Consider the following 13,286-nt stretch of genomic DNA (forward strand, 5'->3'; position numbering starts at 1 on the left):
AAACATTCGTGAAATGTAAAGTGAGAGGTTCGTGAGTTCAGGATATCGTGTTTAAGTGACATAGAAAACATGAAATGAAAAATGGGTGCCGAACCCCTACCTGCGACAGCCTGCCCAGATGTGTTGTATGACAACAGAAATTTCTTTGAGTATGCGACACTCAGACGGGAAAACACACGAACGCTTTAGAAAGACGAGACAATTGACAACACGGACACGATCGGGACTAACAAACACAGAAACTCACGAACACAACTCACTGGTAATGGTCTCGAACAGTCGGCCCTTGATCTCTGACGTATCAGATATCGCGCACCGGAACCGACAAGGAAGACAGGCGAACGGGCTGGTTATATACCCCACCGGGCTCCTCCCATAATTCCAGGCCACCATACTGGCCTTTTTATATATTCACACACAGCATCTCACAAAAGTGAGTACACCTCTCACATTTTTGTAAATATTTTATTACATCTTTTTATGTGACAACACTGAAGAAATGACACTTTGCTACAATGTAAAGTAGTGATTGTACAGCTTGTATAACAGTGTAAATTTGTTGTCCCATCAAAATAACACACAGACATTAATGTCTAAACTGCTGGCAACAAAAGTGAGTACACCCCTAAGTCCCTAAGTGAAAATGTCCAAATTGGGCCCAACCAGCTATTTTCCCTCCTCGGTGTCATGTGACTCATATTACAAGGTCTCAGGTGTGAATGGAGAGCAGGTGTGTTAAATTTGGTGTCATCACTCTCACTCTCTCATACTGGTCACTGGCAGTTCAACATGGCACCTCATGGCAAAGAACTCTGAGGATCTGAAAAAAAGAATTGTTGCTCTATATGAAGATTGCCTGGGCTATAATTAGATTGCCAAGACCCTGAAACTGAGCTACAGCATGGTGGCCAAGACCATACAGCAGTTTAACAGGACATGTTCCACTCAGAACAGGTCTTGCCATGGTCGACCAAAGAAGTTGAGTACAGGTGCTCAGCCTCATATCCAGAGGTTGTCTTTGGGAAATAGACGTATGAGTGCTGCCAGCATTGCTGCAGAGGTTGGGGGAGGGGTGTGTCAGCATTTTAGTACTCAGAACATACGCCGCAAACTGCATCAAATTGGTCTCCATTGCTGTCGTCCCACAAGGAAGCCTCTTCTAAAGATGATGCAGAAGACAAGCAGACTAAGGACATGGATTATTGGAACCATGTCCCGTGGTCTGATGAGATCAAGATAAACTTATTTGGTTCAGATGGTGTCAAGCGTATGTGGCGGTAACCAAGTGAGGAGTACAAAAACAAGTGTGTCTTGCCTACAATCAAGTATGGTGGTGGGAGTGTCATGGTCTGTGGCTGTATGAGTGCTGCCAGCACTGGAGAGCTACAGTTCATTGAGGGAACCATGAATGCCAATATGTACTGTGATGTACTGAAGCAGAGCCTGATCCCCTCCCTTCAGAGACTGGGCCACAGGGCAGTATTCCAACATAACGACCCCAAACACACCCCCAAGATAACCACAGCCAAAAGAAACTGAAGTTAAAGGTGATGGACTGGCCAAGCATGTTTCCAGACCTAAACCCTATTGAGCATCTGTGGAGCATCCTCAAATGGAAGGCGGAGAAGCACAAGGTCTCTTGCATTCACCAGCTCCGTGATGTCATCATGGAGGAGTGGAAGAGGACTCTAGTGGCAACCTGTGAAGCTCTGGTGAATGCCATGCCCAAGAGAGTTAAAGCAGTGCTGACAAATAATGGTGGCCACACAAAATATTCACACTTTGGGCCCAATTTGGACATTTTTGTTGCCAGCGGTTTAGATATTAATGCCTGTGTTTTGAGTTATTTTGAGAGGACTGCAAATTTTACACTGTTAAACAAGCTGTACACTCTCTACTTTAGATTTTCGCAAAGTGTCATTTCTTTAGTGTTGTCACATGAAAAGATAGAATAAAACATTTACAAAAATGTGAGAGGTGTACTCACTTTTGTGAGATACTGTGTGTGTGTGTGTGTGTGTGTATATATATATATATATATATATATATATATATATAAAATCTCAATCATATATCATATCATACATCCTATATGTGTGTGTGTGTATATTGGAAATAACAGTTCTTTTTTTTTCGCATTGCAACTACTGTATTTATTGGCGCATAACACTCACTTTTTCACCATGACAGTCGGGTGTAAATAGTGTGTGCGTGTTGTACGCCAATACTTCAATTTTAGCTGCCTCGGAGGGGACAAGGAGGGGGGCAGGACGAGCACTGTCAGATTAAATACAGTGAGAATCTCCTGTTTACTTGGCGGCCTCTGTAATAAGAAGTCCCGTCTCCTGGGCCACCATTGGACCACTATTCTGTCATAGGAGATTCTCACTGTCAACACTCATTCTGCCCCCTTCCCTGTAAACTCTAGGCTGCAGAGGGGCATTGATCTGGCTTTACTGATGGCAATGGTGAGGCTGCTGCATTGAAGACAATGGTGAGGCTGCTGCATTGATGGCAATGGTGAGGCTGCTGCATTGATGGCAATGGTGAGGCTGCTGCATTAATGGCAATGGTGAGGCTGCTGCTTTGATGGCAATGGTGAGGCTGCTGCTTTGATGGCAATGGTGAGGCTGCTGCTTTGATGGCAATGGTGAGGCTGCTGCATTGATGGCAATGGTGAGGCTGCTGCATTGATGGAAATGAGGAGACTGCTTCATTGTTGGCAATGGTGAGGCTGCATTGATGCGGACTGATAAGGCTGCATAGATGGCACTTGTGAGGCTGCAGATGGGCATTGATCAAGCTTAATTGAGGACAATGGTGAGGCTGCCAATGGGCACTGACCCTTATTTTTCTTCAAAGTTCCTTATTTAAAATTTTAGTTTTTTTCCTGAAACTTCGCTTTTAAAATGAATGTGCATTTTATACGCCGATAAATAGGGTAGTTTAGCATCCAGAACTGGAAGAATCATAGTTGAAATCAAATTGAAAGACTCGGTTTTTATTTCAGACACCCAGATGAGCCTGACGCAAGTATAGCACTAAAAAGTTAGAGGTCCATTCTTTTTTCATTTTCATTTTGCAACTGCTCTAAGTAGGGCTGAAACAACTAATCGATTAATCGACAACTAATCGATTATGAAATTAATCGATTACCATTTTCATAATCGATTAATCGGCCAGTAACATAATGGGGTTAAAAAAAAACTAAATTGGGCCCTTTATAGTACAAAAAGAGCAAATAATCGCTACTGTAAATATTTCACAGTTTTACAGTAAAAAATGAACCCCTTAAAGTAGTGATTATCTGTTTTTTTTTGTTTTGTTTTTTACTATAAAGGGCTCATTTTAGTATTTTTAACCCCATTATGTTACTAAATGTCTTAGACCTGGTTCACATCTATGTGTTTATTGGTGCTTTTTGCAGAAACGCACTACAGTTCATTTACATAGTTTCCTATGGGATACGTTCACATCTGTGCTTTTTTTTAGTCGTTGCATATTTGGAAAGGGTCAGGGACTTTAAAACACAAAACAGTGCTTCTTTGGTTCAATATACTTCAATGGAGAAGCTGCAGAAAAGCATGTAATGGAAGCAATTTGTGTTTTTTAATCTGCCCAAAAAAAAAATGCAAAAACGCAAATTGCAGTAAAATCACGTGCACAGAAATCAAAAACGCACAGCAAAAAGCACTGCAGAAACAGATCACACGCAAACTGCATAGCTGTGTACCGAGCCTTATGCTGGCCACACGGATCAATTTTCAGATGAGAATATTCAGACGAAAAATCTTTGTGCATTCGCTGAATGAAAGAATTTTGTTTGAAATTTTCACTTGGTTTTAACATTCTGCTTTTAAAATTAATGTAATTTCTGAATGAAAACCACATACACTGTCTGAAATTTCCTTTGACCAAGAAGTTTTCTATTTCCAAATTTTCCCATCACTGTAGTTGAAAATGAACGTCGGAGGGGGGTGTGGCCGGATGGAGATGGGTGTGAGTGAGAGGGAGTGAGAGTGAGTGTCCGAACTGTCTGCCTCCGCCCTGTGACCAGAGGAATGTAAGCCGCTGGTGGCTATAGCTGTTGTTTCCTGATTCCCCCTGCTGGGGTTTCGTATCGAGCGTTCGGACCTGGAAAGCGTGTACTACCACTATTGTCGGCCGGCGCTGTCGGAGATTGCCGAGATTACCCGAGGAGGGTCCCGTGGACGGCTCAGTTATCGCGAGATCTCGGTCAGAGATCCGAAGGCATACAAACCCTGTGACGCTGCACGAGGATACGCGGGGAGGGTTCTGTGACTGCCCCGGACTGATACAAGATCTCTCGGTGGCATTCGCTAGACTAGCCGATGGTAACCCTGGCTCTGGAATGGTGAGGTATGCTGGGTAGTCTAGCGGGACTGACGACAGAAGCTGTGTGGCGGAGACTGTGGTCTTGTCAATAATAGACAGCGGGGAGGTGCACTGGTGTCCCCTGCTTGGACGGAACGCTTGTTTCCCCCCCCCCCTGCTTTTCTCTTGCTAACCGACAGTCGGAGAGAGTTTGCTCCATAACATAATTACTGTGGGACCTCGGCACTGTGTGGCTGGTGGATTGGCTGGTTCCCCCCCCTCAGGCTCTTTGAATTAAAAGCTGGGTTCTTGCTGAGGGGATTTGATTCAGCGATATATACCATCATATTATTACCCTCTGCTGGCTTAGCGCTTCTTCACGCGGACTCTACCATGCTTAGTAAAAGAGCTGTGGAGGATATGTCCCATGGGGAGGGGAATCAAAAAACGCGTGCTGCCAAGGAAAAATTAAATCAAGCCTCTGCGGCTTCGAAACTCAAGCGCTTTGCACATGCGACTTCTCCAGGCAGGAAAGTACAACACCATCCGCCAGGCCAACTTAAAACGCAGGGGATACTGGGGGATAGGAGAAGTGCAGGTCATTTTACACCAGATCCTGGTACCCTATCTCCAGGAGGGGGGGTAGGTGAGTTACCCCAGGAGGAAAACAAGATGGCCCAAAGATCTGTGGGGGACGGTAAACCTACTCTACGAGAGATATTGTTGGCGGTTAATGAGTGCAAGAGCTCTATCTCTGGCCTGGACAGTCAATTAAGAAATATTCAAAATGAACTGCATTCTATGAGCCAACTATTAAGTAATACCATTGACAGAACAAATGCTCTAGAGGGAAGATTAAGTATGGGGGAAGATGAACTATCCCCCCTGCAGGAAAAAATAGTCACACTCCAGAAACAAATTATCGCACAGGTATCTAAAATCGACGACATGGACAATAAGAACCGCAGGAATAATGTGCGATTAATTGGCCTGCCAGAGGGAAGCGAGGGTCCTAACCCCATAATCTTTTTGGAAAATTGGTTTAAGAAATTACTGGGAGATGTCTCCCTCTCCTCACTCTCCTGCATCGAAAGAGCCCACAGAGTTTCTCCTAGATCTCATCTATTAGAGGGACGCTGCAGGCCAATGATACTGAAATTTATCAATTATAATGATCGAATGATTTTGATGTGGAGAGTTAGGGGATTAGGAGACATCTTCTATAAGGGGACCAGGGTATCATTTTATCCAGATTTTTCACCGAATTTACAGAAACAGAGAGCGGAGTTTATTCCTGTTAAGCGCACCTTGCAAAAGTATAAGATAATTTATGCCTTATTGTACCCAGCCCGACTCCGTGTGTCTGCTTTGGGTTCAACATTATTTTTTAACTCCCCGCAGGAGGCTGTGAACTGACTGGAGGAACATAAGGAGACTCTTTAGCGATGCATAGAGTCGGTCTGTATTAGTCCTTGTGGAGGGGGGGGGGGAATTTTTTTTTTTTCAGTTTTGTTTTGCTTTGTTTTGCTTTGTTTTGTCCTATGTTATCAATGGTTAATAGGGTAGGGAAGTAGATGGACACAACGAATAAACTAGAGATTGGGGTTAATGTATCACGAGCTATTGAACACTATAGGGTGAGTCATATTGCGTATAAAGTGTGTGTAAGATACGGTTATAGTTGAGGTGGTGTTGTGGGGCGGGGGGGGGGGGGAGTTGCAAGGGGGAATGCAAATTTGTGTATGTATATTATCAGAAATAAATTTATTTATGAATTCATCTCAATGAAGGAATGGGGAGCTATAATGTTATTGCTCGCTACCTGAGGGAGGTGGGTAAAACAATATAATAAATGGATTAGGGAAGGGGTAAGCACTATGGATTATAGAGCACTGTGATATCACATGGCGAATTAATAACTTACACAATCTTATATTAGATGCGGTAAATGAGGTTTTATAGCTGAGTTGGGAGGGTGGGATTTGAGGGGAGGGTTGGGGGGGGGTCGGGGGAGTGGGGATATATATATATACTTTAAGGGTAAACAATATTATAACCACCGAGTTTTTGAAGTTACAGCAGCACCTCTCCTCCCCCCCCCCTTTTTTTCTCTTCTTCTTTCCCTCCCCTACCCCCATCCCCTTTCCTGTCCTTTTTATAGAGGGGCATAATTGGTGCCATGGAGGGATTATGATCCCACCTTAGAAAGTGTGTTAAACGGGTATGGTAGGACCATGTGGGGGGGCGGTGAGTGTGGACACTCTTGAATGGGGTATGATTATACCGGCTACAATCGAGACCCCTAGGGGTTGCTCTGATGGGCAGGGTTGGTTGGGTGGGGGGAGGGAGGTGAGTCTTCGAACACGTGCTGTGAGTAACGGGGTGGTGACGGGGGACAGGTTGGGATGGGGAGTGGCGTTGGGGAGAGGAAGCGGTTCCCTCCCCCCTCGTCCTCTCCCCTCCCTGGGTATACCAATCACTGGAGCTGATGGGTAGGTGGAACATAATTTTGTGGAATGTGAGGGGCCTGGGAGACCCTAAGAAAAGGGGGTCTGTGATGTTGGAGACGGAGGGAAAGCGACCTGGTTTGCTTTTTCTACAGGAAACCCACCTAACCCCAACCACGGCCTCTCAGTTACATAATCGGAAATTCCAGGCATATTATCATTCCTTCTATTCATCGTATTCTCGCGGCGTGAGTGTGCTAGTTTGGAAGGGTACAGATTATTTATGTAAAGAGTCTCATATAGATGGGGAGGGGAGATTTGTCTTTTTGAATTGCCTGGTGGACGGGCAAGAATATGTCTTAGCCAATATTTATATACCTCCTCCCTTTAAATTAGAGGTTATGGATAAACTTCTCATGTTTAGCTTGGGTAAATTGGGCGTCCCGTGGATAATAGCCGGAGATTTTAATAAAATCATAGATAAGCGCTTGGACAGATTCCCTTGTCCAGCTGGGAATAGAACACGTCGATTACATGAATTCTTACTAGAAGTCGGATTAAGGGATATCTGGCGTACGCGACATCCTCAGGATAGGCAGTATTCTTGCTTTTCCAGTACCCACCAGATGCTATCAAGAATAGACATGGACCTGGGGAACAAAGAGGCAGCCGGGTTGGTGGCAGACATAGAATATGGGGTACGTGGGATTTCAGATTATTCCCCTTTAGTTATAACCTTGAATACGGGAGAGAGTGTCCCACTGGGAGAGTGGAGAATAAACCCCGCTTGGTTGAAACTAATTGATAGCTCTAACCTCCTAGTGGATCGAATAGGGGAATTTCTCCAAACTAACAGAGGGACAGCGGCACCTGGAATAGTCTGGGATTCCCTAAAAGCCTTTCTTAGAGGAATACTCATACAGAAAATTGCAATAACAAAACGGGAAGTTCGAGACCAAGAGAAAAAAATTAGAAATGATGTTATCCAGGCTGAGAGAGAGTTTGTGGAGGACCCATCGCCGGGGAAACAACAGGCCTGGGTGGATAGCCAACAGGTATATAAAATGGCACTTTTAAAAAAGGTAGAGAATCAACGCATCTTCCAACGTCAATATTATTTTGGCGAAGGAGAGAAGGTGGGTCGAGCTCTTTCCCTATTAGTTCAATCTAATGGCCCCTCTACAGTAATACAGGCAATTAAAACACAGAAGGGCGATCTTGTCTCCAGGCCCCCCCGAGATTATGAAGGTACTCAGTGACTATTATAGAACCTTATATAAATCAACTACACAGGATTATGAGGGTCTGGCCACTAATTTCTTGCATCAAACAGCTATCCCTATGCTTTCAGACCAGGATAAATTGAATCTAGACTTACCACTTACTTTGGAAGAACTAAAAAGTGCGATGATTAGTATGCCCAACTATAAATCTCCTGGCCCTGATGGGCTTCCAGTAGAAATTTATAAACGATATAGTGAACAGCTGATGCCGGCACTACTGGAAACGTTAAACCATGCATTAGAGGCGGGGGAGCTCCCCGCTTCAATGCTGGAGGCTAATATCACTTTAATTCTCAAAGAGGGGAAGGATCAACAAGAGGTCTCGTCATACCGGCCGATATCCCTGTTATACTCAGATGTAAAAATCTTAGCCAAGGTCCTAGCCACTCGTTTAAATAGCTATATCCATAAATTAATACATCCAGATCAGGCCGGGTTTATCCCGGGCAGAACAACTTACACTAATATCAGGAGGGTTTTTTTAAATTTACAAATACCTAGAGACAATGATAGCCCAGGCGCCATACTAGCTTTAGATGCTACTAAAGCCTTTGATAGCCTGGAGTGGGGCTATCTTTGGGGCGTATTGGAACGTTTCGGCTTTGGCCCCCTATTTATCCAATGGGTAAAATTACTTTATAGGCGACCTAGGACCAAGATTAAAATGGGGACCCTATTTTCCGATACGTTTCATTTAGAAAGGGGTACGAGGCAGGGGTGCCCGTTGTCTCCCCTCCTGTTCATACTGGCTATGGAACCCCTGGCTGTGCTGGCGAGATCGCGCCCGGACATCCAGGGATTCCGGCGCGGACCAGAAGAGGAGAAGTTGGCCTTATTTGCAGATGATGTCCTGTTTTTTATTGGCGATGTGGGCTCTACTCTGAACAATGTAGTGCGGCTGATGGAGGAATTTGGGCAACAATCAGGTTTGGCCATTAACTGGAGAAAAATCAGCCCTTATGCCATTGTCGGGGTCTGGAGACTTAACATTGCCTACAGTTTTGGGACTAGAAGTGGTACCCAAGCTGAAATACTTGGGTGTCTGGATTCCTAGAGATATAAATCAGTATGTTGAGGAAAATTTGGTACCATTACTGGTGAAATTGAAGCAGAAGGCCAATAACTGGTGTCGTCTCCCCCTGTCTGTGGCGGGACGCTGCAACTTAGTAAGAATGATTTGGCAGCCACAGATCTTATACATTCTCCATAATTCCCCGATCTGGATTAATCAGAAGTGGTTCAACAGATTGGAGGGACTGATTCGTGAATTAATATGGAAGAAGAGACAGCCTCGGATTCGGCTGCAGACGTTGCAGCTCCCTACAGAAAAGGGAGGAGTAGCGATACCGCATCCAAGAACATACTTTCTATCAGCCCAGCTCCAGCATTTAACTGGGGCTGGACTAGAAGGGGGTGGCTGTCCAAATCATAAATTGATGATCAATAAAGCATATCACAAAACCTTAGTTGAAGTTTTGGAGGCCAACTCATTTGCTTGTAAATGCCCTGGGCTATGAGGGAGTAAATGAGTATACCCCCTTATGGAACAATGGAGAATTGGCTGAATTAAATAGTATAGACCGGCCCCTGGAGTGGGAGAGGAGGGGGATTAGCAGGCTGGTGCATCTCTATCAGGGGAACACTATGAAATCTTTTGAAGACCTTTGGCAGGAATTTGGTATCTCTAACAAAACATTTTATATTTATTTGCAAGTGAGACATGGGATACAAGCACAGTATGGCACACTCATTATTGAGAGGATGAAGACCCCCCTGTTTCAGGGATTCCTCGAGCGAGGGCAAACAAAGGGTCAGATTTCTAGTTTATATATAAAACTCAAGGATAAAGTCTTGAAAGGAGAGGGACCTGGCAAGAGTAGGAGGGGATAGGGGGTAGACCTGGGACCAATTAGGCAAGAGCAATGGGATGAGACCCTAGCACAGGGGAACCTGGTGTCTATCTCTCCATCGCAGTGCATGTCCCACAAGCTTTTCTTATACAGGGCATACTATACCCCTAAAAAAATGTGGAAGATAAGTAGAAAGTCTAATGGAGATTGCCCCAGATGTGGAGCACCAGGGGACCTTCTTCACATGGTATGGAAGTGCCCAAAATGATATCGGTACTGGATAGAAATTGTACATAGAATTAATAGGACCTTTAATACCACCTTGGAACCAGAAGCTAAGACTTGTCTATTAGGGATTATGGAAAGGGGTAGAATTTCTGCTGTAACAAAGATATCTATATTAAGATGCCTGTATCAGGCCAGATGGCTAATCGCGATGAACTGGCAGGCAAAAAAACCCCCAGCACTACAAGCATGGGTAAATGCCATAAATTCTACAATTTGGTGTGAGCGAGCAATGCTTATTAGACAAAACAACTTAAAAAAATTCAAGGTGCTATGGAATCCATGGCTGAGAGACATTGGTTACCCCCTGGATGAGATAGTGGAGGATAAGACTTAAGGTGCACTCACTCGGCTTAGGCTTGGTGTGGCTTGGGAGTTTCTCTGATGCTCCTTACTTCTGTTCCTGAAGTGACCTGCCATCCCCTTGCCGGCTAGCCAGAATAGGCCTGGCCGGACCTAGCAGCACATGTTCGTAGAATGGGGTTTTGGGGGGGGGGGGGGGTAGTTTTGTAGACGGGTCAGGGACAACTAGAGTGTCATGTATGACTATGCCTGTGGTGCTAGGTAAATTTTTGAGGAAAGAATTTGTATTTCTTGTTGTGATATATATATTTTTCCTATGTTTGGAAAACTATGTTTTATTTATGTAAAAAAAAAAATTTTTTTTCAATAAAAAGTAATTAAATTAAAAAGAAAATGAACGTCAATTTGACCCACTTTCTTTTTTTTAAGGTTATTAACCGATTAATCGAAACAATAATCAGCCAACTAATTGATTATGAAAATAATCGTTAGTTGCAGCCCTAGCTCTAAGTCGTTACTTTATTTACACATCTGTCAGTTGTGTTGGGCAAAAAGATTTCCTGGGGATAAACAGATTTCATTTGATGAATGTAGAGTTTGGAGTATACAATGTTGACTTGATATGGGTAGTGAATGGCTCAGTCTACATCAGACAAACAGTATTTGTTTTTGTTCTTATAATCCATATCAAGTAATTATTTGTGATCTGTGCTACTGTATAAAATAAAAATGATTTTTGTGTTGCTAGGCAAAATCTGAATGTGACCACTGTATCATATATTTTCTTTTCAGATGTTGCAGCTTCGTTTTGTGAAAGGAGGTTTACCCTTCCTGGGTGTTAAACGTCTATCTGTGCTTAATGCAGCTTTCCAGAGCACTCAACGTGTGGAGTACAAACCTATAAAGAAAGTGATGGTTGCCAATCGAGGTAATTTTAAGACGGTTTTTTCAATTGCACTATTATGTGTTTAGAATATTATTATTATTATTATTAGAATATTATTAAAAAAAAGTTACCTTTTAGGCCTCATGCATACTGGATGTTTTTTTACAGCTGCGCCTTGGTGCGTCTGACATTTGTTTTGATGCCCCTAAACTCCACTGCATGTTAGTCTATGTGTCCATGCACACATAAGCTTTTAGCAGCATTTAGGAGCAGGAAAAAGAAAAATCCCACTTCCAGTGTGTCCAGGCATAGCAGAGTTTTGGCAGAAAAATTCTAATGCATTTGGGCCTAAGCCTTCCTCATAGCATACCAAAAAAGCAACTGACTTGTAACATTTATTTGTTGGCGTCAACAGCACTTTGTGAGTGTGGGACCATATGAAGGCACACATTTAATGATTTATAGTCTGAAGAGTGGAAGAGCTCTTATTTATTTCATTAAGTTTTTCTAGTTTTTTTTATTTTAGTCTACATAAGTTGATTTCATAGTTTCATAGTTAGCAAGGTTGAATAAAGACACCAGTCCATCCACTTGGATGGCCACTTGGTTATATATGAAGTTATGTTGATATATATTTTTGTGCATGAGAAGGATTTGGGTAGTGAGCAGCACTGTGTATATATGCATTTAATTCTAGGGCAGTTGCTTGCCTTGTCTCAACTGCAGCTCATAATAAAGTGATATTCACAGCACATATATTTCACACACAGAAATGCATCCATTATTACATTTTAGAAACGTATTATATATGCATTTAATAAAGTACTTGTATCATTAACTTTTGTAATGGATGATATCTCTTTAACCCTAAAGTTAAAGTGTTACATAGGATAAAACATAGTTTCATCAAGTTATTTATTAAAGAAGAGCTCCAGAAATAAGATTAGTTCAATCATTTACTTGGGGTTAGCTTGGCTCAAACGAATCCATATACTATGAAAGACTACTATGAAAGACCTACTATGAAGACTGACACTATAGGGAAAAAATACCTTGATAGACTAAGTTACAAACAAAGGTTAGTCACTGCAAACAATACACTAGAGATCCCATTATAATATAGACCATGGTCATGCAATACTATGTGGTGTTCACAATATAACATAATGCATTGTAATACATGGCCAGAATATATCATCACACAGTGTCCAAATATAATAAAGTGCCCCCAGGTGGCCACTCCCCCTGATGACGTCTGCTATGATGAAACCGATCAGTAGGGGCTTACAGGCGTGATGTCATTACAAGTGCTTTTGTCGGAAGCCGGGGGGGGGGGGACAAGACTGCCTGATGATCAGATGCATGTAATGCAATATGGTTTTATTCTGTCATTTATACCATGTGAATGCACGCTTTGTTCTGTTTGTGGTTTTTACTATATTACCCTATGCAAGCTGTTCCTTCCTTTTCTAAGTTACTTCTATGATGGGAGTTCATGGCCATTTCCCAGGATGTTTGTGTACTATTGTGAATGAGATCGGGACTGCTTAACCCTTCATGCTCAGTTTGACCATTTACTTTATAGTGGTGAATCTCGTAAGAGTCCTGTTTGTGCACTGAGGTGACTCCTGGCAGCAGGGTGTCTTTTCTAATCCAGTGGTCATCAACCCTGTGCTCAGGGCCCACTAATAGGCCAGGTTTTATGTATTACCTTGGGGGAGATGCAGACTAGAATACCGCAATCACTGAGCAGCACATGATATCACCTGTGATGTGAATTTGAGGATTTTAGTGTTGCGCAATGTACAGGAGAGTAGGGGAGGGGGGAGGGGAGGGGGGGGGGAAGAAGGGGGGAGAAAAAAGGAGGGGAAAAGAGGGAAGGAATGGAAAGAGGATG

The 13,286-nt window shown here is 43.2% G+C and overlaps 1 protein-coding gene across 1 annotated transcript in view; it reads left to right on the forward strand.

Annotated features, from left to right (window-relative positions):
- PC (pyruvate carboxylase) overlaps positions 1-13,286 on the forward strand; it is a 939,549-nt gene that overhangs the window by 223,848 nt on the left and 702,415 nt on the right. Inside the window, exon 3 of the mRNA XM_077450039.1 lies at positions 11,296-11,431. Within this exon, the coding sequence (XP_077306165.1) occupies positions 11,296-11,431 (136 nt within the window). The remainder of the gene's footprint in view (positions 1-11,295; positions 11,432-13,286) is intronic.

Source organism: Lithobates pipiens, unplaced genomic scaffold, assembly GCF_037356315.1.
Source record: "Lithobates pipiens isolate NorthernLeopardFrog02 unplaced genomic scaffold, aLitPip1_a1.2 Scaffold_10, whole genome shotgun sequence".
In the NCBI taxonomy this organism is placed as follows: Eukaryota; Metazoa; Chordata; class Amphibia; order Anura; family Ranidae; genus Lithobates; species Lithobates pipiens.